This window comes from Rhinoderma darwinii, chromosome 11 (assembly GCF_050947455.1).
Source record: "Rhinoderma darwinii isolate aRhiDar2 chromosome 11, aRhiDar2.hap1, whole genome shotgun sequence".
NCBI classification, from domain to species: Eukaryota; Metazoa; Chordata; class Amphibia; order Anura; family Rhinodermatidae; genus Rhinoderma; species Rhinoderma darwinii.
In genome coordinates this window covers 15,554,913-15,582,659 of record NC_134697.1, presented here as the reverse complement: position 1 = coordinate 15,582,659, position 27,747 = coordinate 15,554,913, and the positions used below count along the sequence as shown (strand labels likewise).

The following is a 27,747-nucleotide window of genomic DNA, read 5'->3' as shown; positions in this document are numbered from 1 at the left end:
GAGTCCATGTAGCGGACAATGTATGTTAGATGTGGTGTTTTTTTTTTCGCTCTCTATTAATCTTCATGGGTGGGGGTTGGGGTGTGTGGGTTTTGGTTGGGGTGGGTGAGGGGGAAAATTTTGCATCCTGTGGTGTAGATGTATTGAGATTTTTTTTTTTTTAAAATAAAAAATAACAAAAAATACAAATTATATCACACAACACATCTCACCGTACCAAAAAAAAAGACTCTAATATACAAAAAGGACAACTATTGTAAGCTGGGAAGTCTATGAATACAAAATAGAGAACCTAAAACTAAGAAAACATCAGCCATAAAGTCAAGCAATGCAAAAAAATATTATAAAAGTACAAAACCTTTATTTAGAAACCACAATAATAACAAAAATGAGTAAAAAAGGATGTGGCAGAGAATCCTACTACCAGAAAAAAAGCACTGGACAGCGGTACATTTATCTTCCTCTATTAATAAAGCAGCGAGTAAGCATATAGGGATGGGATTATAGCAGTAAAAACACAGTTGTATAGTAGTTTGATATTCAGTCCATACAATAATCATAAAAAAAAAAGTATTAAATATATCCATAATGCCAATAATACATGAGCGCGGAGGGAAAGGGAAAAATCAGTCACCGCACCCCGGCTTCGACACGTCTTGCCTATAGCAAATTTACCTATAGGGCATTTGGACATAATAAAGGGGGGTTTCAAGCGTCGGCCACCTCCATGAGCGAGAGTGAAAAGCTGCTAATAAGCAGCGGCTTTCAATCTGACGGACTCAGGACTGTAATACATGGATGACCATTCAACATTATAATGTCTGGCTGATCAAGGATTCCTCTAGCAAAATCATCTGTTTGCCAGAGGACTTGGGAGCCGGACCTGCAATGGTCAGCTAATTACCTTGCTAACGCCAATATTAATTTGAAGAAATATTTATAAAGTTGGTTTAAAAACACACCCGGAGAATGTCAACGACAACCCTCCAGAAACTAAATCCATACAATATAGTGAGTGTTACCGAAAACCCTGTGCTCTCAGAAGATTCTGTCTTTTCTCTTTTGTCTCCTTGGGCGACTTCTCCGCGTTTGTCTCTTTCCGGTCTCTGTCCTTCTTGTCCTGTAAGAAGCTCTGGGCTTTGAAACAAGTCTAAAAGCTTCTGTCGAGATTTTTTCTGGATAAACGGGAAAAAAATAGATGTAGAGTAGATGAAAGATATAAGCCACATCCATCATGGCTACACCGAGCCAAATCCTGAGGACGGGTCATCAATATCTAATTGTTGGGGGTCCAACTCCCAGCACCCCCACCAATCAGCTGCATGAAGAGACCCCCGTACATTTGGTTGTGGGTATATTACTAAATCTACGGCACTGTGCCTGGATAAACAATGAAGGGAATTCACCGGTCTAGGGCCACAATCTCTTCATGTGGTTGATTGGAGGGGTGGAGGTACCATCAATTGGATTTCCACCGATTTATAGATTGATGGCTTATCCTAATATTAAAGTCCTGGAAAATGCTAACAATTGTCCGATAAGTTTGTACCTTTCTCGTGTCTTTACGACGTACGTTCCCTTTTCTAGCCTTTTTCTAGATACAAAAGTAAATGTTAGAAAAGAGACTTTGGATGGAGTTTATACGGATCATTTATTTTATGAAGGACAAGGATCTTATTCATATATAAATGGATTACAGAGGACACTCACCGGCTTGTAGATCATGGATTCAAAAGAAGAATCACTGCAAAATGAACAAGATAATTTATTATTGTATCATAGCACAAGAGCAACTTCATCAGGCAGCACGGTAGACTACTGGCTGCCCCTTCATCTGACATTTAGGCTTCATGCACCGTGTTCGGTCAGTGATATACGAACCACATGTTGGACGCATTTCCCGGACCGAACACAGGTCAGGGAGCCGGGCTCCTAGCATCATAGTTATCTACTGTCGCATACTGAAACATGTTTTCAGTACGGGACAGTATTCCCGCAGGGAGGCAGTGACTCACAGCGTCATACATACATAACTACGATGCTAGGAACCCGGCTCCTTGACCTGTGTTCAGTCCGGGAAATACGGCCGACATGCGGTCCGTATATCACGGACCGAACACGGTCGTGTGCATGAGGCCTTACGGACCCCTCACACGGTCTGTTGAAACAACGGCCGCGTGAACAACCCCATTGAATGACATAGGTCCGTGTGATGGCCGTTGTTTTAACGGCCGTCACACGGACGTATAACACGTTCGTGTGGATAAGACGTTACACTGGGAGAGCCTGAAACCATGATGGATTGACCATTGCACCATGAGGCTGGGTTCACACGACCTATTTTCAGGCGTATTATGCCTCGATTTACGCCTGAAAATACGGCTCCAATACGTCGGCAAACATCTGCCCATTCATTTGAATGGGTTTGCCGACGTACTGTGCCGACGACCTGTAATTTACCCGTCGTCGATTGACAGCTGTCAAACGACGACGCGTAAAATGACTGCCTCGTCAAAGAAGTGCAGGACACTTCTTTGGACATTTTTGGAGCCGTTTTCTCATAGACTCCAATGAAAACAGCTCCAAAAACGGACGTAAAAAATGCAGCGAAAAACGCCACGAAAAACGCGAGTTGCTCAAAAAACGTCTGAAAATCAGGGGCTGTTTTCCCTTGAAAACAGCTCCGTATTTTCAGAGGTAATTGCAGTTATCGTGTGCACATACCCTTACAAGTCACCAGTGTAGCAAGGCCAAGAATAAATGACCTGTTAAAGGGATGTACATAAAACTTAGGCTGTGATCACTTCACATTAGTGAACACTGAACGTTGCGCTGAACGTATCCATAGGGCCCCATTTACCCCGTGCATGACAAAAAAAGAGTGTCCTTTTTGGCATATGCCAGGCTGGTATGCATCGTCACACGTCGCTATTCTATACAAAGGGATACATTTTTGCTGTATACTTTTTTTTTCACCATGGGGCCCTATGGGTAACGTATGTCACTGTATGCCTATACATTGGCATACGTCGCAGCCTTCCATCAGATGTGTACGTTGGGAAATCCTCCTGACGTATACCTCAGATGGAAGTCTCAAATGTGATGTGAACAGAGCCTTAATTATTGTATAATGAAGAGTTCTGCAACTTTCTAACATATTTTGGAGGAGATCTACTAAAATTTTCGCTGTCTCAATTGATTAATCTCCCCCTTTGTGTTTTAATTCTACACCATTTTTAAGATCTCTGCCTGCTGTCAGTGTGTGACAACATACATCTTTACATACAGAGGCTAAAAACTTGTCCAGTTCTAATACTTCTCACAGCTAAATATTTGTTACAATGTTTCCAGTCTAAACAATCCGCACATCAACAGCGCAAATCTCTCTCCTGTCCTGATATTTTGCTACAATTTATCAGCGTAGATAAAATGAGCCTGGAGTCCACTGTTTAGCTCTCAGAGGATTGTCTAGACATAATACAATGGTAGCAAAAATTCAGCTGTGGATTTGTACAGATTTTCAGTCCTAAAGGCCCTTATACACGAGCCAATTATCGGGCAGAACTTTTATTATAATATTATTATTATTATCGTTGTGGGCAGCACATCTCTCTATGTAAACAGGGAGACGTGCTGCCAACATGATGGAAATGTATGAGGACGAGCGATCGCAGTAATGATCGCTTGTTGACCTCATACATCACTTCTTGTGAAAGGAGCAAACGAGTGCCGATCAATGAGCTGTCTCGTCGATCGGGGCTCGTTTACACGGCCCATGACGGGCCGTGTAAGAAGACCCTTAGTTGTAAACAATAAAATTCTCATTCACTGACAGAAAGCTGAGACCTTGAAAATGCTGAGGATCTGAAATGCAAAGAATATTAGAAAGTTGCATACGGATTCACTCCATAATATTTCAGCTTTATTTATATAAAACAGGACGACCCATAGGTTTCCCTCTTTTCTTGGGCAGCTATAATGCCCATAATTGCGAGGAGCCTGGAGTTTATATTGCCCAAAAATCCATCTAATATCCTCTGACAATATCCACTTGCATGCACCCCTCTCTGCTCCCCAAATCGTATTCTTTCTTCTTGGGTTAGTCCTCAATAGGCCGGTTGTTGTGTCCCAGAAGGCCAAACCATGATAGGTGAATTAAATCCTACATCCAAAGGTGAATGAAATCCTACATCCGGCAGGCGTCTCTCTTACCTTGTATTGCAGATGCGTGGTTTTAAAACAGGAGTCAATTCACTTGGGAAATCTAAAATATAATCATATATATAAATGATACGTAAGCACTAGTTATATGAAATACATATGGTACGAATATCTGTAATGTCCTAATTGAAGTCTAAGAGCCCCAAAGGGATGTTGATGCAATGCCAAGCTGGCCGCAACCCTATAGCCATTGCTTCATCGATGGTGGGTCAGCCTGTTTCATATGGACAGGGGTGCACTGATATATTTTCTAGGGGGTTGATAGTCAGGAGGGTATAAGCAGGTCATGTACCAGCAATAATTGCAACACAATGCCCATGCTCAGACCCACATATTAAATAAAGGCAGACCTTCCATCATGTAGAAAAATCTCCTACAATATTAAGCTCATTCATTAGGGGTGTAGTTAGGGAAGGGTGAGGTGGCATATCCTCCGGGTGCAGCGTGGCAGAGGGCCCCCCCCCCCCCCCGACAATCACTCTGCCTTGGCCAGGGTATTTAAATTTAGGGCCAGGACAGGAAATTAGATATATGAACCCGTTCGGAGGAAATCCCAGCTCTGACTCTTCACGTTGGGCCATAAAATTGAGCAGCGTAATCTCTTCGCCTTATTAAAGGTTTCCTCCAGGAGAGTATAAACCATGGGAGTAGCCACCGGATACAAATTGCTGTATACACTGTTAGTGATGTGTTCAAGCACCATAGAGATCAGCGAGTTCACATGCAACTTAGTAACTGTGCGTGCTAACAACCTGGCAGTTAGTAGAGGATGGAGCCCCAAACTGCTGGATACGGACGTTATGACGGTTTTTTATAGGATCATTCGCTGTGATTGCAGATGGTTTTTTAGTCCTACTGTAAAATGTAGCATTCAGGGATGTTGGATGATAAAAGCTGGTGCAATAGACGATAACCAATGACATCCCATTCACTTCCATTGAAGGAATCAAAAAATGGATGACAATGATTACAATGTGACCTATAAAAAACAATGGGTTTTATTCTGTATTCTGCAGCGCCCCCCTAGGGGAAATGAAGCATTACTCAGTGCCCATTGAAAACAACAGCTGTCTGTTTTACGGTCCGAAAAACGGCTGAAAACACTCCGTGTGAACATACCCTTCTTACGGGGCGTTTTTTAAAACGGCGCTATAAAAAAAATCACCCTGTCTGAACGAAACGCAGTTTTTCCCATTGAATTCAATGAGCAGATGTTTGTAGGCGTTTAGCTTCCGTATTTTGGGGCGTTTACTCCCGAAATACGCCTGAAAACACAGCGTGTGATCATACCATGAAGGGTCGAAGGCCTAAAGCAGCACTGCAGCTTCTTCAATTTCAGGATCGGTGGGGGTCCAGTCGTGCGGCACCGATCAGAAAGTGATGGCATCTCCTATCAATGTGCCATCCACTTACTGTGATGTGATGGGAATAACCCTCTAATAGTCAGTCCAGCCACTGAAATCAATCCTCAGGGAAGACACGTGACAGTGCAATCAAGCGCTGCCGCTAAAGTGACAACTCTAGTGTGATTATGTCACCATGGCCGGCGGCGATTGCGGTTAAATATGTCATCTGTCACATCTGGTGATCCATCGTCCCATTGACTTCAATGTTAAAAAAAAAGATGATTGGAAGAACATACTGTACATTGTACGTTGTATTATTTTGTACGTTGTAAATTTGGAAAAGGATGACGACAGATCCGTTACGTACATTTTTAGTACAGCAATGGATTAAAAAATGACATATTCTGGCGTATGCTATGGATACAGCATAAATGTCAATGGTCGGAATACCTCCATGTAGATATATTGGACTCCATAGACCCACTGTGTACTTAACGGGGTTGTCATATTAGGATATAGCTATGTGATAGATGAGATTCCTGCACTCGGGACCCCCTATATGAGCCGTGACGGGCAGCCACTCTGGCAGACTCGACACGTCCGTGTATTACATGTAGCGGCCGTTTCAGGGGAAATGTCTGACTTGTTGTGGCTTCCCTCTGCAAAACCAGGGGTTTCAGGAGCCGGACCCCTGGTGATCAGCTGATTGTTGCTCCAGCTCCCATGGTTCTGTGATAATACAACCCCTTTAAAACATAGTTTATTGGAATCAGATAACCCTTTCAATTTAAAGGGTACGGCTTTATTTAAGTAAAGCCTACTCACTCTCCTTGTTTTAATTCCTCATTATTTCCAATATGTCTGCTTGCTGTCAGTGAATGGGAACACTCTAATTTACATACAGAAGCTATAAAAGTATACTTTTCACAGTTAAGACTTTGCTACAATTGTATTCAGCCTAATGCGACTTCCCCCTAGAGACATGGCATGTACCACCTAGGATACAACACGTACCACAGGCTGAGAACCTATACTGATACAGTTTATCTACACTGATACATTGTAGCAAAGTCTTTGGACAAGAAAGAGATTTGTGCTACTGATGTGTTTAGCTCACAGAGGATTGTCTGCACCAGATACAACCGCAAACCCTCAACTGTAACAAGTTTCAGGTCTAGACTATTTCTGTTCACTAACTGCAAGCAGAGTTCTTAAAACGCAAGACACAGTAGAAAGTTGCACAGTATATTATTATACAGTGATTAGGCTTTAGTTACATAAGACCGGACAACCCAGTGACTCATTTCGTAGGCAAACATTTGGCTCACGAACACTAGCCGGGAGGTACAGATTGGTGCCACCAGAAGCTCCGTGAAAGGCGGAACAGTCAACAGACGTGGCAGGCATACATTGCTGTCCCCATAGCTGGCGCTGAACCTGTTGCTTGGCTTTGCAGTGCCTGGTGACAGTACATTACCAGGGCACAGAGTGCGGCAGCTTGTCACGGGGATGTGGGGCAGCGACGCGGCTTCTGACCTGAGAGCGCAGCAGTTCCCATGGCAGTCTGTTGTAAGCTTGGTGTCTCCGTGGGGCTTGGATGCTGGGAGTCTGGGGATAACTTCAGCTTTCTCCTTGGCGTTATACTAAGAAACAACAAAGGAAATTAACCGAGTATTGTTGTGGGTTAAACCCAAACCAGTGGCAACCGTTCAAGTCACAGTTCATTCAGGCGTGAAACCACAAGACGTATCCCGGGGTATTGTTTGTTTAACACAAAAGAGAAGTATTGGAGCATTTTCCCATAAATAATAATAAAAAAAAGTCTTTAATTCTTTTTTTTGTTTTAGCTTTATCGGCTTCTGGAAAATCTGGCTGCCAACTGATATGATTACATTGCAGCTCCCAGCTTTCCTGAACTGATCAAATCTTAGTTATAATGGAATGCAGGACATATCATTGGATAACTAGGCAGATTTGCCATTCAGGAGTCTGAAAAAGCTGGGTGACAAGCTGAATAGGAGTTCCAATGGCAAACGTATTGGTTCTCACCTAGGTTTAAGGTTTATTTTAGAGGTAAATGCCCTACTTATGGATCAGCTGTTTTGAAGGGGCCGCGGCGCTCGTACGGGCGCTGCTTCCGTTCATTCCGGTCACTGCTCATACTATGAATCGTCGACTCTTGTGGCAGCAGTTCACAGTATTACAGTCTTCTCCCAGTCACTTTAATAGGAGGAGGCTGAAATACTGTGAACCTCCGCTACAAGTGTGTCGGCGATTCACAGTACGAGCAGTGACAGGAATGAAGGGGAAGCGGCGCTCGTACGAGCACCGTGGCCCCTTCAAAACAGCTGATTAGCAGGGGGTGCCGGGAGTCGGTTCCCACCGATCAGATATTAATGGCCTACCGTGAGGATAGGTCATCAATCTTTTATGAGTGGACAACCCCTTTAAAGCCAGGATCGTATAGGTATAGCCAGGGTTGGTTTTAATGCATGGCAAACTGGGCATTTGCCAATTTTTTAGGTGGCACCATGGACTTGACTTCCAGGAGCTACCCAAATGTGGAGCATGGAAACGTTCACTGCCCTAGACCAATAGGGACTATACTATTAACCCCTTCACTATTTAGGCATTGAATTATTTGGGCTTTGAATAGTAGTATTGTGTGGGCATTGTATGGAAGCATTATTTGGCATTCTATGGCAATATTTGGGTATAAATATTCGGGTGAAAATTTTGTGTTTTATATATTATACTCAATATATATATATATATATATATATATATATATATATATATATATATATATATACATACAAAAACAGACAAATCCAGCAGCACCGGTAAAATGTGGGTACAAGCCCTGGGGAACAGATCAAGGTCCCAACTATACACTATTCAAAAAATAGGCAGCACTCCGTAGTATATGTGAAAAAGTGGGTACTTTATTGCCCCATGTGCAACATTTCAGCTCTGCCCTCTAGAGCCTTTATCAAGCTTGAGAAAAGCTCTAGAGGGCAGAGCTGAAACATTGCACATGGGGCAATAAAGTACCCACTTTTTCACATATACTACGGAGTGCTGCCTATTTTTTGAATAGTGTATATATATATATATATATACACACAGTATATCATGGAATGGCAAGAACTACTGTTTAAATATGCCAAGCGCGTGGGGGGGGGGGGTGATATAAAAACTTTACTTGTTGCCGAGGGTCTCATGTTCCATACTAAGAAGTCATACAGGCTCTGTGCCGTATGCATGAGCCCTAAGGGTATGTTCACACACAAACTCAAAAACGTCTGCAAATACGGAGCTGTTTTCAAGAGAAAACAGCTCCTGATTTTCAGACTTTTTTTTAGAAACTCGTGATTTTCATGGTGTTTTTTTTACGGCCGTTTTTGGAGCTGTTTTTCTATAGAGTCAATGAAAAACGTCCCCAAAAACGTCCCAAGAAGTGACATGCACTTCTTTTTCGTGCCCGTTTTTTTACGTGGCCATTTTGAAAAAACGGCCGCGTAAAAAAATGGCCCATCAGAACAGAACGGGCAGATGTTTGGAGGCGTTTGAACATACCCTAAGGCATCATTTACACGAGCGTAATATACGCGCGTGCTTTTCACGCGTGTCGTACGCACCTGTATTAGTCTATGGGGCCGTGCAGACAGTGCGTGAATTTTGCGCAGCGCGAGTGCGTTGCGTAAAACTCACAACATGTCCTATCTTTGTGCGCTGTTCGCGCATCACGCACCCATTGAAGTCAATGGGTGCGTGAAAACCACGCATGCCGCACAGAAGCACTTCCGTGCGAACTGCGTGGTTCGCGCAACAGCTGTCAAACTATGAATGTAAACAGAAAAGCACCACCTGCTTTTCTGTTTACAAACTTTCAAACGGAGTGTCATAATGATGGCAGCTGCGAGAAAACCACGCAGCCGCGCATCATACACTGATGACACACGCAGCTGTTAAGTGCCTTTTGCGCACGCAAAACGCCGCATTTTTTGCTTGCGCAAAACGCACACGCTCGTGTAAATCAGGCCTCACAGTGAAAGAGACACTCCAGTGATTTTTTTTTTATTGCTGCCCCTGTTTGTAAAGTACACCCGGTAAAATGTAGGGCAGGTCATCCTCTTACCAGGCGCTTTGTTGCCGTACTATCCCGGCCGCAATTATGTCATGTGACCGGCCGATTCCTACAGCATCTGCTGTGTGGACCGGAAGTCTCTTTCACTATGCATTCCTATGAGGTGCTCAATGTGAATCGACCAGTCACATGACATAATGGCTGCCGGGATAGTACGGCAACAAAGCGCCCGGTAATGACCTGCCCTACCTTTTACCGGGTGTACTTTACAAACGGGGGCCACAATAAAAAAAAATCACTAGAGTGTCTCTTGTACAAAAGGCGGAAGATTTACTAATGCAATTACACCTGTTTTTTGGGTAATTGGATCCATAAAATAGTGTTGGGCACAACCTTGTATTTATCAAGACAAGATATTCCCCCTTCCCAAGATGCCAGCGTTAGTAAATTTGCCCAAATGCGCTATAGTCATAAGATTGGTGATCGTATCAGCATAAGGCCGAATTCAGGCGACCGTAGTATATGTCCGTTAAAACAACGGCTGTCACCCAGACACATGTATTTCAATGGGGCCGTTCACAGGGCCGTTGTTTCAACAGCGCGTGTGAAGGGTCCATTGAAAAATAGAACATGCCCTATTTTCTTCCATTTTCACGGATCGCTCAATAGACTCAAGTCTATGGGGATCCGTGAAAACGGGACCCGCACGAGTGCTACTCCGACGTGAAAAACCGTGCACTCGGTCGTGTGAATCTGGCCTAAAAGTATCTATGTTTACAAAGTTTAAGTTGTCATTTTTATCATACAACAATATTATATTTATGTTATTTATTATCAGATAGTACAACATAATGTAATACAATATAACATAATAACATAATAAAATATAATATATTACAATACAATATAACATAATAACAGATAATAAAATATAATACATTACAATAGCATACAATATAACATAATAACAGATAATAAAATATAATATATTACAATACAATATAACATAATAACAGATAATAACATACATAATACATGACAATACAATGTAACATATGTAGATTACCTGTCTTCACAGTGTAAATGCCCCATGTTTCCAGAGAGACAGGTTACAGGTGACAGCCCCAGATCTGGGGAAAAGCTCAGCACTTCATCCAAGCTGCTGTCACAACTCCCCGGGGGGTCCCGGTCATTGCTGACCCTTTGTAGAACATCCATAGCATAAGATATTGCAGCGCTGATCTTGTATATAGGATATTAAGATGATGCAGTATATTGACTGCAGTGGATACAGAGTCGCACAGAGCAGAATATGTTTATGTTTTGATGCCCTGCTGGAACAAAGGCTTTGATCTGCTTCTTGTTTGAATGTCCCTCTCTGTCACAGCAGAATGAATGGGCCTTGGTGATGGTTTCTACAACAAGCAGAGCGGAGAACAGCTGACTAGTCCTCAGGAGGCTTTGAGAAGCCAAGTGTCTCCCAGGTCCTGCTTGGAGGCAGGGCCAGTCGTCTGATGAAGCTTAACAGTCTGTATCATTACGGTTACCGGTGATTACAATTATTTCTTGCAGAGTCGATCGCCATAGGTGCAAGTATTTAAAGGGAAGCTCTATTTTTTGGTAGAAAGTCTAGGGTTTTATGGCAACATGAAGTTCCATGCAAATTGTGGTCAATTTGCCATATTGTCGCAACTTCAATTATTTCCTATTGAGGAAAACGTTGCGAGCAACCATTTTGGAAATTTTGCAATAGTCGCAAAATCACTTGCAACTTTTTTCTTCCCATAGGGAACACCCAGGCCACATGCACAGAATGCGTATTATGTGCGGATTTGCCGTGCGGATTTTCCTGCGGGAAATCCGCAGTGTAATACAGTACCGGCACAGTAAATGAGATCTCAAGTAATGTCGTCTACACGTTGCAGAATTATTCCGCACATTAATTGACCTGCGGTGCATATTTTAAAATCTGCAGCATGACAATTTTTGATTGCGTTTCCGTCTCTAGAATTGTATCTGAGAAGTTTTATTTAAAAAAAACAAAACACCAAAATCCGCAGTATAAAGCTGTTCCTATTTCCGCATAAACATGTAAAAAGACATAAAATATTAATTATTAAGCGCAGATTTTACCTGCGGTTCTCATGCGGATTTCCCGCATCACATTATGCAACGTGACCGTATAGCCTCAAAGTTGCATTGCGATCTTACTATAATATCACGTGACTGAAAGACCAGGGCTCCATCATAATAAACATCCGCAATTATCGCACTAGTGCAATCGCAGTACAACGATTTTACGAGTACAGTTCGATTAGAATATTTATACCTTAAAAAATAAAACTTCTCTCCTAAATCAGAGAATCACATCCAATTATATGCATGCGATTTTGTGCTACGTAATATCACGTAAGATTGCTATTTACTTATCGCGTGCAATTAGAATGTGATTAGTCGCCGGGTAATATCATATAGTTTTGTTTTTTAGTTATCAAACCCTTTTAGTCCTTTTGGAGTGGGGGCTGACTGGTATCCAAGGAGATAACATAAAGCGATAAAGCTGCAAATTCCTGCTGAGGTCCTGCTACCAGCTTAGCTCCAGCAACGGTGACGTAGGGAAACACAAACCGACCACCTTATTGATAGTCAGGTTAAAGGGTAACTAAACGTTCAACAAACTTCTGACATGTCACAGTGACATGTCAGAAGTTTTTATCGGTGGCGATCCGAGCACTGAGACCCCCACCTATCGCTAAAACGTAGCAGCAGAAGTGCTCGTGTGAGCGCTGAGCCGCTTAGTTTCTCTACAGCTTTTTTCGTAATGCTGACGTAGCGGTATATGGGCCCAAAGACTTTCTATAGCGTCCGTACACGGCAGCATCGGCTTTCCGAGAAAAGAGCGCTTCTGCCGCTTCGTTTTAGCGATTGGTGGGGGTCTCCGTGCTCGAACCCCCACCAATCAAACTTCTGACATGTCACTATGACATGTCAGAAGTTTGTTGAACGTTTAGTTACCCTTTTAAGGGTTCTTTTGACTTCTTTTTAGAGGTGGGGGGGGGGGGAGATTGAGTTTCTCACTTCTGAGAAAAGCTGGGTGACAACCAATATGGCCCTTTTCTATGATCCGTCAATGAGACAGGCCATTAAAGGTACTTAGGTGCGGGTGCTTCCTCTGTGACACCAACCATTGCCCAGACTGAGTAGACCCAAAGCCGCTATTCTCAGCAGGAAAAGCATCCGCTGTACAGTCAAGTCCGAGCGAGATCCTCTTTTTGTTAGCAACTCCCCGCTCTGGTTAATAGAAGAGGGTCTCGAGCAGAAGACCCCTTTCTGTGACATTCTTATCTCCTAATAGTCCAATGCATAGGGGGTTGTTGTTATGAAACATTACAATCTTGCATTGTAAACTTGCCTAATTACATCACCAACAAAAGCTGGGTGGCCCCGTGGCAGTTGTAATGGCAGCCATATTGGATGTCACCCAGCTTTCTAGGTAATTAATGTAACTAAGAAACGGCTGGATAGAATTTCTGACAAGCTGATAGCAGAGGTTGATATATCAGCTGCTATAAAGTTCAGCGAAGAGCTGGCCCCAATTTTGATAAGTCATTTCCCCTAAACCTATGGACCAACGATCATGCGAGAAGGAAACAAATACATCACTGTAATATGTGTGAGATTCATTGAACTTGGCAATATATTAGATATATTTTTTTATTTTAAAGGGTAACTAAACTTTTATTTATTTTTTTACATCTCATAGTGACGTGTCAGAAGTTTTTAACGGTGGGGTCCGAGCACTGAGACCCCCACCCATCGCTAAAACAAAGTGGCAGAAGTGATCGGGTAAGCGCTGCGCCGCTTCGTTTCTGATCGGCGCGGTGTATGGACTCAATAGAAAGTCTATGTGCTCGTACATCGCTTTCCGCGGAAAGCTGGTCAGAAATGAAGAAGCACAGCGTTCACCCGAGCACTTCTTTCGCTTCATTTTAGCGATCGGTGGGGATCTGAGTGCTCGGACCCTCACAGATCTAAACTTCTGATGTCACTATGACATGTCAAAAGTTTTTTTTAAAAGTTTAGTTACCCTTTAAACTAAATCCGCACCTGCTAATTCTCAGTGAAATCCGCAATACTAGAATTTGATCATGGATTTCTTGTTCCCTATTGAATTCCATGTGGGTAGAATCCGTAACAACGTGCTTTTTTCGCAACAGAAATTGACATGCCGCAGATTTTATTATCCGCACAGCAGGTCAATTTCCGCATGGAAAATTTCTGCAGCATTTGGATGAGATTTGTTAACATCTCATTCTCTTGCCGGCTACTGAATTGCGCTGCGGATTGTCCATGCACAAATCCAGAAGGAAAATCTGCAGCATTTCCACCCCGGCGTGGACCCAGCTTCAATCTCAGAGACGGAAGAAAACTTACCAGACGCTGCTTCACCCTCCTGCAGACACCCTGACCGTACAATGGATAATCTACTGTCTTGTGCAATGTTGACTAAAAGAAACACAAAGCCAAGGGAAGCGATCTCTGTGCTTGGTAACAAAGTTCAATACAATTCCAGCCTGCTGACCTGTAATTAGGGTCGAAATAAAATATAAGCTGAGATGAAATGGTTAACACACGAGAACAGTCAGAGCCGAGCATTTGTATTTCTCCATGTTTACCGCTCCTTCCATGAATGGTGCGTACACAATTATATATCCCTATGATTCCATCTAAATGGACGGTTTCCAGCAATGTCCACCGGAGCCTCCAGCATGGCCACTTCAGACGTATGAAAGACATAGCAGCCCCTGTTATTGTGTAGCATTTCCAGCAATGTCCACCGGAGCCTCCAGCATGGCCACTTCAGACGTATGAAAGACATAGCAGCCCCTGTTATTGTGTATAAAAAGGGGGACAAAAAGATAAAAAAATTACCCAATATTGGTCTTAAAGGGGTTTTGCCATAATCAATATTTATTACAGGATATGTAGTAAATATCTAAATGGCAGGGGTCAGACCACTGGGACCCCCACTGATCCTGAGAACGGGCTTACCTGGCGGCCCCTGTGCGCCCCAAATGAATAGAGCGGTACTGCACATGCTTGGCCATTGCTTAATTAATTCTCTATGTGGCTGCTGGATGCTATCTCTGGCAGCCCCATGAAAAGTGAATGGAGCGGTGTCCGAGCATGCACAGTTCCGCTCCATTCACATGGGGTGCACAGGGACGGCCAGGTAAGCCCATTCTCAGGATCGGTGAGGGTCCTAGCGGTCAGACCCCCATCGATCAGATAATTATCACCTATCCTGTAATAAATATTGATTATGGAAAAACCCCTTTAAGGACACTACCCTCTCTGACCGCTCGTTCACTGAATCATTTGCTGGTTCTACTTCTTCTCCTCTTCCTGTTGATCCTCAAGGTTCAGTCCCGGGTCCTCTCCTTGTTGCTCTCTACACAGCCCCTATTGGACAAATTTGGCATCCAGTAACATCTCTACGCTGATGACACCCAATTATATACCTCTTCACATGACATCACCCCCGCTCTAATACAAAACACCAGTGATTGTTTGCGGTTTCTAACATCATGTCCTCTCTCTATCTGAAACGAATCGGTCTTCCCCTCACTAAACTCTCCAATGCATCCCGAATGCAGCCAGGCTCATCTTTCTGACCAACCGCTACACCAACGCCTCTACCCTGTGCCAGTCACTGCACTGGTTGCCCATTCACCTTAGAATACAATTTAAACTTATTACTCTCACCCACAAAGTCTCTCCCCAGTGCTGCACCTCCTTCCATCTCCTCCCTCATCTTTATCTACCACCCTACTCGGGCTCTACATTCTGCCAACGACCTTATATTAACATTCTCCATAATCCGAACCTCCCACTCCCGTCTCCAAGACTTCTCTTGTGCTGCACCCGTCCTCTGGAATACTCTGCACCAGACACTCAGATTAATTCCCAATATTAACAGTTTTAAGCGTGCCCTGAAAACACATATTTTTAGGCAGGCCTATCACATTCCCTAATCTGACTATTTGCCTTTTACCTCCCGATTACATTATATATCAATACCTGATCCCGTTATTCTGCAATTTCCCCCACACTCCTTGCACCCTAATGACCTTCATGTCTGTCATACACAGACACTGGCTTGTGACCGGCTCACGCCGCTTTATGGCTAATACATGGCGCTATAGAAATAAGGATTATTATTAATATTACAAAAGTTCAAAAATATGATATAAGAATGTTACCGCCAATACAGCGCCTCGCCCTTATCAATCAAAACGACTTGTGTCATATCTCAAAATGACTGGACCGAAGGGTAGAATCCTTTATAAGACTTGAAATTACTTTATAATACTAAGAAATAAAGACGTAAAAATTTGACAAACTTACTTTTTTTTGCCATTTTTGCACATTTTTACTTGAACAATGCTGAAAAGAAAATGAATATAAAAATGGTAGAAATATTAAACACTATCTGTCAAGAAAAAAAACAGAAAAATGATGGTGATAGCCTAAAAAAAACACCAAAAAAACCGTTACAAGCTTTGATCCATTCACCAGAAAGAATATGACATAATCAACCGAGACATGTGTGACCACATTTGGCTGTATACGTGAATATCTGATTATGTCTCACAGTCAGTCGCAGTGACAATTGATCACAGTCAGTCATGGAAAGTTAGTCAGTTGTAGTCAGGTATTGTCGGTTGTGGTCAGTCACATCTGGACTTTCATGATTGCGGCCAGTCACGGTCATTGTCATTTAGTTTGAATCAGGGGTGGCTGCAGTCTAGTCATGGAGGGTTTGCTGCCGGACACAGTTGCATGAGTATGATTTGCTTACTGTTATTATTTATCCCATATTTATTGCGATTCTGCTATCTTTCACTTTTTACAGCAAAACTGAAAAGCGTTACTCTTGTTCTTGTGTAAATGATAAATGTACTGACATCTAGTGGCGAATGCGGAAACTGCAATCATAACAATGTTGCAATTGGTTTACGCATCGATAGTTGCGCCAAAACCAAACAAATATATGTATAAAACATATCTTTCATATATATATATATATATATATATATATATATATATATATATATATATATCCCCCCCCCCCTGGTAATTCAAGTGCAATGGGAAACCCTGCATGAAGTGGCCTATAGAAATAATACAAAACCTGTGCATAAACTTCTGAAGTTTGTCAATGAAAGCTCAGCGAAACTTTAGGATGACTTCCCCCTGCAGTATCCCACTGACCACCAGGTGGCAGTACGCAGCAGTCGCGTGTATTGGAAGCGCACACACCATAGAGTGCTGGGCTCCCGGTTGGAGCCGGAAGTAATCGCTGTGTATTGGAGGCCACACGTGGATACAGCGTGGAGCCGGAGTAATCAGTCATCATGGGGAAAACGGGAAAACTCCGCTCCGGTACCGGCGGTAAAGTGAAGCGCTGGAAGAAGGGACACAGCAGCGATTCCAACCCAGAGGCCAATCGGCACAGGGAAGCAGCAAGAAGCCGGTTCTTCAGCCGCACGTCAGGTGAGAGGAGTTATCAGCTGCGGGTTGTTGCTGATGTGTTACATTGTGGACAGCAGTGATGCCACAGACACGATCATAGTTCCGGATTAGGAGGGACAGAGGGTGATGGCATTGGGGCATCTCAGAATTTGCGATCCTTAAAGGGTTTTTCCAGGTTTGTGTAAATAAAACTTGATCATTACATAATGAGGACTTGTGAAACGTGTTAATAGACTTGGATCTTTACGTTTTTGACCTTTTCAATATCTCTGCTTTTTGTCATTGAATGGCAACACTTGTTTATGTTCAGAGGATGAAAATATGTCCTGGTTGGGCTGCTTACAGATGGCATATGGATGTCCGTGTCTGTAAGGGTCCCCTGATTGGGGGGCCCCCCATTTAAAAGGGTATTCCCATCTTAGACATTTATGACATATCCACAGGATATGTAGTAAATGTCTGATAGATGTGGATCCCAGCTTTGGGACCAGCACCTATTTTGAGAATGGGTAAACACCATTTTCCCAGTCCCCACAGGCTGCAGATTCCCCACGGGGTTAAGTGAAGAATGCTGCTTGTTTCCGTAGCTCCCATACAACAGACTGGAGATAGCCGGCTGATGACCGGGGGCTCCAGGAGACGGGTTTAATGCGATCAGCTGATTGCTGGGGCAGCAGTATTTAGGCTGGATTCACACGGCACGATTTTCGCAAAGCATGCACTTTGACCGTGACCTGTGAACCCAGCCTTAGAGTGGGGGTTATCAAAAAAGCCTCCCGCAATCAGCTGATCCGCAAGTCCGGCATACCGAACCATCTGTGATCAGTTGTAGTATTTGGGGGAAGCTGTAGGGGAAATTTACTATTACACAGTACTTATTTAAATGAATTGGCGACTATGTAATAAGTGGTCACACCGTGTCCTGCGAAGTTGGTGCTACTGTTTTTAGCGGCTAATAAACGGGGGTCCTGAGCGTGGGATCGCCCCCTATGGCATCCAATACCCTAAAAGGGAATATGGAAACATCCCCTGCAAGCTGGATAATTATAACGATTATCCGAAACAATCAGCAGTTTTATGACAATCAATAAAGTGTAACTGCACTTTTGATGTCATATAAAAAGTTTGGATCGGTGGGGTCTGGCTGCTGAGACCCCCACCGTCGCTGAAACAAGGGTGCATAAGCGCTCAGCTGAGCAACCAGCACCTTCGGCTGTGATTGGCGCTCTGTCAGGCTGAAGGCGGCTCGCATAGACCGTTTACTGTATGTGAGCCGTCTTCAGCGTGATGACAAGCGCCGATCACAGCCAAAAGTGCAGGTCCCTCAGCTGAGTGCTTCTGCAACTTTGTTTCAGCGACGGTGAGGGCCCCACCCCCATAGGCTTTGTGTTTCTATTCCTCACCGTTTTCAGGATCTTAGTTTGCTGTCAATGAATGAGAACACTTTTGTTTACATTCAGTGGCAGAAAATCTGTACATAGCTAGTCCTCCTCTCAGCTGAGAAGTGGATACAATTGTAGACAATGATCTGTGAGATAAAGAGCCTGAACTGCGGACTGATACATTGTAGCAACTTACCAGTGAGATGTAGCTGATGTATTTAGACTCTGTTCACATCTGAGTCTCGGTTTATCTTTATAACGGAAGCCACAACGCTGTGATGGATCCGATGTACGACCTATATAAATGGCACCTGATGTACCCTGTTGACCTATGTTGGTGGTCATTGCAGTTCCATCAAGGTTTCCGTAATGTTGATGGCGTGAGTAGCGCTTCATGCTGCGCTATTCTTGCCTTTAAGAATGAGTGAACTTACAGAGGCTCCGAACGACCATGTGAACCTAGCCTAAGCTCACAGCATTGCCTAGACTCCATACAATGGCATCCGCTTCTCAGCTCGGAGCAGGACTAGCTATGTCCAGGCTTTCTGCCTCTGTATGTAAACATGTGTCCTCATTCACTGACCGCAAACAAATACCTTTTAAAAATGGGCATAAAGTGGAAAAACAAATTAGAAAGTTGTAGAACTCCCGTAACTTTCTACTGTAGGAAATGTGTTGCGTCGCTCGGTTGTCAGAGATGATCGATTACCCATTACTAATATTTTCCCACAAAACAAACGACTTTCTATGGGAAAAATAATCATTCCTATCCTTGAAAATGTCTATTCATGTTTAACCCTTTCCTGACACAAACAAAACTCCCTGACCGTAGCAGATTGGCAGTGCCCGCCACCACATTGTAGCAAATCTGATGTCTAATGTCGTCCACTCATCAGAGAGCTGTTAGTTGAACGCTCCTTCGACTGATGTCGATCTGCCCAACTCATTCGTAAACATGGAAGCTCAGATCCCCGGGGGAACAAAGAGACCGCTGGCTTGTTGAAGTCCAAAATTTCAGCCCCTTGTTTGCAGATGTCGGCGGACAGTTTAGCTTTAGATTGTCAGCCGATCCTTTTACGATCCAGACGATATGACCATCATTAAAGGGGTTGTCCAGTCCTTTATCCTCAGGATTGGCAATCAATATCTGATCAGTCGGGGTCTGACCCCCGGGACCCCTGCCGATCAGCTGTTGTCAAGGAGCCTTAGCGCTCATCGAGCGCTGCTTCCCCTTAATTTTTTTTATTATTCGCGCTGTTAATCGCCGACACACTTGTAGCGGCGGTTCACATTGTTATAGCCCTTTTCCCATTGAAGTGAATGGAAGAAAGCTGCAATACTGTGGATCACGGCTACACGTGTCTCTACCGTCTTTTGGCAGTGTGGAAAAAACACAACGTCCGACCATCCAAAAGTCGTATGTTTAAGGCCTTGTTAGTGATATACGCTTAGCTCATGGCATACATGTTTAGCGTATCTCTCTCGTATTAAGCCGACAGAGGTCGAGTGTTTTGGTTTTTTTGGCGTCCGTCGGGCTGGTATACGTTGGTGTATGCCATAGCGTTATTTCATTGGGGTCTTATGTGAAGGATGAGATCGGAGTCCGTCCTGAGGGATCAGGAAAGCCTTGGCATTCAGTATATGGCTCATAGACAGAGCTTTAATGTGCGGATGCAATACAATTGTGCACGTAACACTTTGAATAAATAAAAAGATGCAAATATATGAACGTTTTTATCTGGCTACAAATTTTTTTTCCTGCTGGCTCCATAGAGTGGTCTTACTGCTGTATAGAGTCCTCAGTAATTTGTCAATTCCTGGCGAATATGTTACAATGCATCTAAAATGAAAAAATGAAGCAACTTTTTTAATAGTCTTCAATAAAAAAAAAAAAGTCGTCCTATACAGACCGATGTGTCTCCATGGTAACAGACTACAAACAAACACTGTGTAGTCTGATCCTACAGTCATTGTCATCTATCTGTCCACTACTTCTTACTAACCTACCAAATGTATATTAGTAAGAAGTGGAGTACAGATAATATAATTGCACAATCGGACTACACAGGGTTTGTAGTCTGAGATTCTTAATCAAGATTATTTGCAAATTGGACCTTTTTTTTTTGTTAACATTTCAGATGCATTGCCGCAATATGCTGTAACGTCTGCATTGTGCCATTCCTCTGTTATTCCTCCTTAGAAATATATGAATACATTTACAACTGGATGTTACCACTCCAAAGGGGCGTGTCCCTACACAGTATAAGGCCCCATGCACACGACTGTAGAATTTGTCCGTAATTGCGGACTGTAATTACGGTCCTCCGTTACGGACCAATTCACTTCTCTTGACCACAGACACCTTCTTGTATATTTACGGGAAGGTGTCCGGGCCATAGAAAGCCTCCGCAAAAGATAGGACATGTCCTATCTTTTTCTTTTTACGGACCGTACTCCCATTCTTTGTATGGGAGCGCTGGCCTGAAAATGCGGGTGGCTGGACACGGACAGTGATTAAGGGCACGGCCGTGTGCACGAGGCCTAACTCGGTCAGCACTGATTGGACAGTGTCAGTCTGTGTAGGGACACACCCCCAACTGGTAACACCCAGTAGTCAATGTATTCATACATTTCTAGGAGGAATAACAGAGGAACGGCACAAAGTAAAGTTAAAAAAAATAAAAATGCTCCAGAATTGTTTATTTCATGGGAGTTACAGCTATTTACTAAAACAGATGTGTCAGGAGAGATAATGGGTCCTCTTTAATAGGCTAGCAAGGACTGTTCACGTGATGTTTGGCTCAAACCGTGGCAGTGTAGGCTTGAGGGTGCATGTAGGCATCTTTAGGCATAAATATTTACCAAGGGAAAATCTAATGTATAGTGGGAAATAGCAAACATTTACATTGTCACACGTATGAAAAAAATAGTGACTTCTTCTCCGTTCTGCTCTGCGTCTTGGTGACTGTACAGTATATTCCTGTAGATGTGACCTAATTCTTTTCTGATCGCCACACTCGTTCCAGGTAAAAGTGACCTGACCGTAGACGCACTAAAGCTCCACAATGATCTTCAGTCCGGGTCCTTGTCCGTGCAGAAGAAGCCTGAGGAACACCTGGAAGATGCTGAAATGGCTGCGACAGAAAAGTCCGGTGCCACCTACCTGAGCGGCTTGTCCGACTGCACCAATGTTACTTTTGGCAAAGTGCAGAGATACTGGGAGTCCAACTCAGCGGCTCATAAAGAGGTACAGTAGATGTCCCACTAGTTACTCTGCCCACTTCTATAGCCTGATATGACGACCGATGTGTCAGACCGTGAATCGGGAGATTCCTTACTGACGGTCTCCAACAGGCCAATTGTTTTTCCATATTCCCTATTAGGATAGAGGGGATCTCCTGATTGGGCTTGCCCTCTATGAGCCAGAGCAAAGCCCTAATACTTCTCACAGCTGAGGGTTTGCTATAATTGTATCCAGTCTAGACAATCATATCTAAAGGCATCAGCAGCGCAAATCATTCTCCTGTCCTGATAATTCGTTACAATGTGTCAGTGCATGCATGATTAGCTCACAGCATATTGTCCACATTGGTTATAATTGAAGAAACCTCCCAGCTGTGAAAAGTAGAAGGTCTGTGTGGGTTTTCAGCCTCTTTTTGTAAAAAGTAATTCTCCCATACACTGACAGCAAGCAGAGATTTTGCATTTATTGAGGAATTAAAACATAGAGTAAATTAGAAAGTTGTAGAACTCATTGAGCACATAAAACCGGAAAAATCACTATTGGGGCATGTCTGCACGGCGCACAAAAAAACGGTGTGGTAACGTATCTAATACGCTAGCGTTTTTGTAAAGCGCTTTTTAAAATACAGGTTTTTTTACGCGACAGGTTATTTAAATGCGCTTGCGTAAAAAAGCGCGTTGTATGTACGAACGGCATGCTTTCCCATTGAATTAAAGGTGAAGCTTAATAAAGCATATTTTGACATGCGTTTCGGTTCATAAAATGCGCCAAAATACGCGTTAAATACACGCGGTCTGAACATGGCCTCAGGCCTTATAGGCGAACCATATTACAGCTGTGTTTTGTGCGGAGCCGTGATAGGGCTTCCACAGTCCATGAGCCCTCTAATGTACCTCTATCTCCAATTTCATACAGAGGTACAACGAGGAGTTGTGGGGTGCTCCATCAGATGCAGTATATATGGAGGTACTTCTTCCCTGGAAGTATTGCTTATAGGGGAGACTATCTCCATATATACGGCATCTGACGGAGGAACTATTCAGTATGACCCCAGACAATCCGATCAATTCCCAACATCCACAGCTTTAAACATGCCCCGAAAACACATCTTTTTAAACCGGCCTATGACATTCCCTAATCTGACTCCTTTCCCTGGCCCTGCTTTTACATTAGTCATGGGGCCCCCCCCCTCATTCAGCAGTATCCCCCCCCCCCCCTCCCCTATAACACTACATGTCTGTCATACACATATACTGGCTGGTGACCGGCTCATGCAGCTTTGTGTACTACCCCATGTGCATATATCTATGAATATACATCTTTATGCCTTAATATCCAGTGTTAAATGACAATTTCCATGTTTGTATCATGTGATGGTTTATGGTGGGGATGCGGTTTTATCACGAAGAATGAATCTGTCCAGTAACTTGTGATTTTGTCTCAGATCTGTGCGGTGCTGGCGGCCGTGACTGAAGTGATTCGCTCCCAGGGAGGAAAGGAGACCGAGACAGAATACTTTGCAGCGCTGGTGAGTGTTTCTCCTCCGTACATAGGGTGGCGCTTTATATTGACCTTACATTGTGACTCCAGTAACAACAACTCTGGGAAGGTACTGTATTCCTTGCGGAGATCCAGCTGGAAAGGAGTGTTAAGGGCAATGCCCCCTGGGAAAAAGTATGCAAATTAGCTCTCCTCCAGAAGGAAGAAAACTGCTTCTCTGACTACCCTGTAGTCAATGTCCGACCCTTTTATAGATCCTAAAAACATGAGTTACTTGCCAAACCAGAGGCACTATCTGTAGACAGCACTGTTCGGAGTTGCTGCTCCTCATCAGTACAGAGCAGGGTCTGTTTGGCTGAATGAGATGGTAAAGATTCTTCATGCGGAGATCCATCTGGTAGGGAAGTCCTAAGGGCAATGCACAACATCTCTTGCATATCAGGATCATGTTATCGCACAGTTTTAGCATTGTCTGTTGTGAAGTTATAGTTATTAAAGGGGATGTCCAGTCCCTAACAATTCATGGCCTATCTTCAGGATAGGCCATCAATATCTGATCGGTATGGGTCCGACTCCAGGGACCCCTGCCACTAAGCTATTTCGAAGGGGCCACAGCTCTCATACGAGAGCTGCTGCCCGTTCATTCCTTACCTGCTCGTGCTGTGACTCGCGGACACCCTTGTAGCAGCGGTCCACAGTCTTACAGCCTTCTCCTATTTGCTTCAATGCGAGAAGGCTGTAGCACTGTGTGTCGGCGATTCACAGTACAAGCAGGTAAGGAATAAAGGGGAAGCAGCTCGTGCAGGTGCTGCGGCCTCTTCAAAACAGTTGATCGGCGGCGGCCCCAGGAGTCGGAACCTTACCGATCAGTTATTGATGGCCTATACTGAGGATAGGTCATCAGTTTTTAGGGACTGGACAACCCCTTTAAGAAAAGAAAACACAAGATGTGTATGAGAGATAAGACTGACCTGTGTGTTTGCTCTTAGATGACCACCCTGGAAGCCGTTGAATCCTCGGAGTCTATGGCCGCAGTTGCCTATCTGCTGAATCTGGTTATGAAGAGGTCAGTGGCTTTATCTTTAAATCTTTGTGGCAATATAATTCTATTGCACCTCAATATTAGGGAGAAATTATTTGAATGCATTGACCTTTTATTCACGTCATATACACCAGGGTCCCAGGCCCCGTGCTGATTAAGAAGTTTTCAGACACCTCTAAGGCATTTATGGACATCCTGGCGTCCCAGGCCAACAGTGGCAGCGTCTCGGCTGCTAGATGGGTAAGTAGTATACCGTTACCTGTTCTAATATCCACAGGCTACTGTGCACACCTACCAGGGGTTTCCACCAAAAGTATTGGTGGTATATTGATTCGTTATGCCATTGATGTCTGACCAGTGAGAGTCCCAGCTGTCAGGCTCCCACCAATCTGACAACAAGCCCCACACCTGTTTATAGGTTGTGCCTGTTATTGCAGCTCAGCTCCATAGAGATGAATAAGGCTGAGCTGCAATACCAAACACAACCTGTGGGATAGGTGTGGCACTGTTTTTTGGAAGAAAGCAGACACGTTTTTGTAATCCTGGGAAACCCCGTTAAGGGTCAATAGTAACTTCCGCTTCTTTTTATTTCTCCCCAAACAGCACTTCTCCCGGCCGTGTGCTATAATTTTAGAAGCGGTGCTAGTCAGAAGTGGCTCTAGAGACCATGCAGGATTAAACTACATGCAGGGTTTGTTTACTGTCTGTGAGCATGGAGACCGGGATGCTAAAGCTGACCATACACATAGCATATAGGTCGGCTGACCCTGCCAAATCAGGAAACGTGTTGAAGTAATCATGCGCCCGCAGCCGAGCATGCGCGGTGTGTATGGTGCAGTCAGCAGAATTATCTCCCGACAGCTATCCCGTGTATGGTCGGCTTAGTCCCGAACCTACTGGCTATGCCCAATGTCAAACTTCTGTGAGCTGAAAGTGAAAAGGATCTGGAGGATCTGAGACTTTGTTTCAGGACCTGCAGACTAAGGTTCACATTTTTTTTCGGATTACTTCTATCATTCATTTCTAGGTTGGCCTGTATGAGGCTCTGGGTGAACGCATCATTTCTATATCATCCCCCATGACGGCATACGTTTAGCGTGCCGTCATGGGGGACTCAAGAAAACGGAATTACCGGTAAGACTAATTCTTACTTTAGCATGTCCTAAAGTAGCAAACCTGACTCCAACCAGACCTTTCCATGATTAATCATAAGTGTACAAAAAACGTGTGTGCACAGAAATAATAGGGCCCCCTAGCAAAACTCAGAATGGGCCCCGCTAAGATCTAAGTCAAACATATAATTCTTATAGTAAAGTTTACACCCACTGCTATTTTCAGGCCCAAGATTCCTATATGGATTTAATAAATTATCTCTACAGGGGAGCTCAGTTTTTCTGCATGTAGCCACCACTAGGGGGAGCTCACTGCATGTGAATTTATAAAGCTAGCATTGAGCTCAATGGGAGCTGTATAAATCTGTATGCAGTGAGCTCCCCCTAGTGGCATAGGTGCTATAACTCTGTATTGACAAGCAGGGAATCCGTTGTATTCTCAGCCTGCTTGCAGTCGTGCGCTCTGCCTTTGATAGGTTTGATGCTGACGGCAAAGAGTTTGTTAGGCTACATTTTTGGTGTACTAAAAAATGTCTCTTTTTGCTGCATATAACATGATAAAACATATAGCATATAAAACGGTGTATCCATTGGTTTTAGATCATCTCTTGCCTGGCTGTTTTGTTACGCAAGCAGGACCTCTCTCTGTGGAGTTACCCATCCACGCTGCAGGTGTACCACGGATTATTGAGCTTCACTGTCCACGCCAAACCAAAGGTCAGTTAATGAATAGATGTATTGATATAATAGATGTATAGGTGAGGGGGGGAGGGACTGTTTTATAATTTGCTAAGTTGTTGCTTGTTTCCATGATCTGTTAGATCCGCAAGGCAGCCCAGCTTGGCGTCTGCTCCATCTTAAAGGGCAGCGAGTTCATGTTTTCTGATTCGCCCCCCGCTCACCACCCAGCCGCACAATCCACTGCTAAATTTTGTATCCAGGAAATTGAGAAGTCTGGAGGTAAGCGATCTGGAGAATGAGGGTTAGGAATCCTAACTTAAAGAGGACCTGTCATCAGTCTTTTTTTGTAACGCGTTTACGTACCCTCATTACCTGCGGTCTTGTTCTCGCACGCTTTGATTTTTTTTTTTTTCAATTGTCCTCTCCATTGTATCGCTATGACAGGCACCCTGGTTTGGGGCACAATATACTACTTACTAGCATTGGTAGCGCAGGGAGGTAGAGGCTTAACCTCTCCTCAGTAGGCGTTGTCTTCTCCCTGATCCAATCAATGCGGACCGCTTCATAGAGATGCAGAAGATATGCTGATCTCGCGAGATTTACCTATTCTCGCGAAATCAGCCTCTGTAACCCGGTCATTCCGGAGCCGCCGCCAATCAGAAGGGAGGTGCAGATGCCACAGGCAGAATGGTGGCAGCTCCAGGAATGGCTGCGTGCAGGAAATAGGAGACTGCAGGGAATAAGGGTATGTAAATGGTTTACAAAAAAAAACCGAACAAACTTTTTTAACCACAAACCGTAATGCATAATATTAACTGTGCAGCGGCAATTTTTCTTACCGTACATGACTCCCTGCTTTATTCTTCCTTGAAATTCATTTAAAGGGGCAGTAGTACTAAAAACTATGTTTTCTTAATTTCTTATGTAATATATTTTCCTACTTTTCAGGCCAATGTGGGGTTGACTAATGTTTTAATCGGATAACTGACAGTAAGATCAGTAAGAAGCTCCCATTATACTGCTCCATTTGGGGGGGACTTTATAGTGCGCTTGACATCCATCTGATTAGGGCGTTAGGGAGGAGCATTGTGAGGAGACCGGGCTATCAGCTCCCCCCACAGTCGCTGCTATCACAACTAGAACTTGACTTAAAGGGAATGTGTCGCTAGAAAAAACATTTTTTTTTTTTTTTAGTTAAAGAGGCTCTGTCACCAGATTTTGCAACCCCTATCTCCTATTGCAGCAGATCGGCGCTGCAATGTAGATTACAGTAACGTTTTTATTTTTTAAAAAACAAGCATTTTTGGCCAAGTTATGACCATTTTTGTATTTATGCAAATGAGGCTTGCAAAAGTCCAAGTGGGTGTGTATTGGGTGCGTACATCGGGGCGTTTTTACTATTTTTACTAGCTGGGCGTTCTGACGAGAAGTATCATCCACTTCTCTTCAGAACGCCCAGCTTCTGGCAGTGCAGACACAGCCGTGTTCTCGAGAGATCACGCTGTGACGTCACTCACAGGTCCTGCATCGTGACGGCCACATCGGCACCAGAGGCTACAGTTGATTCTGCAGCAGCATCGGCGTTTGCAGGTA

At 43.8% G+C, this 27,747-nt stretch overlaps 2 protein-coding genes across 4 annotated transcripts in view; one reads left to right on the top strand and one right to left on the bottom strand.

Moving 5' to 3' along the window:
• The window catches only part of LOC142663605 (M-phase inducer phosphatase 3-like), a 35,351-nt gene extending 21,208 nt beyond the window's left edge, over positions 1-14,143 (bottom strand). The window contains exons 1-6 of one of the 3 annotated variants that reach the window (XM_075842355.1): positions 14,092-14,143; positions 7,104-7,210; positions 4,213-4,264; positions 1,711-1,744; positions 1,550-1,594; positions 1,023-1,175 (exon numbers count right to left, since the gene is read on the bottom strand). In XM_075842355.1, the coding sequence (XP_075698470.1) occupies positions 1,023-1,175; positions 1,550-1,594; positions 1,711-1,744; positions 4,213-4,264; positions 7,104-7,125 (306 nt within the window). In that variant the 5' untranslated portion in view covers positions 7,126-7,210; positions 14,092-14,143. Of the gene's footprint in view, positions 1-1,022; positions 1,176-1,549; positions 1,595-1,710; positions 1,745-4,212; positions 4,265-4,758; positions 4,908-7,103; positions 7,211-10,723; positions 11,027-14,091 lie in introns of those variants that run through there. The other 2 variants (XM_075842353.1, XM_075842354.1) reach the window with 2 other exon arrangements.
• Positions 14,144-16,979: 2,836 nt separating this feature from the next.
• RRP12 (ribosomal RNA processing 12 homolog) overlaps positions 16,980-27,747 on the top strand; it is a 52,408-nt gene continuing 41,640 nt past the window's right edge. The window contains exons 1-7 of the mRNA XM_075843043.1: positions 16,980-17,214; positions 21,602-21,822; positions 23,264-23,347; positions 24,309-24,385; positions 24,496-24,601; positions 26,074-26,190; positions 26,295-26,433. Coding sequence (XP_075699158.1) covers positions 17,076-17,214; positions 21,602-21,822; positions 23,264-23,347; positions 24,309-24,385; positions 24,496-24,601; positions 26,074-26,190; positions 26,295-26,433 — 883 coding nt within the window. The 5' untranslated portion in view covers positions 16,980-17,075. The remainder of the gene's footprint in view (positions 17,215-21,601; positions 21,823-23,263; positions 23,348-24,308; positions 24,386-24,495; positions 24,602-26,073; positions 26,191-26,294; positions 26,434-27,747) is intronic.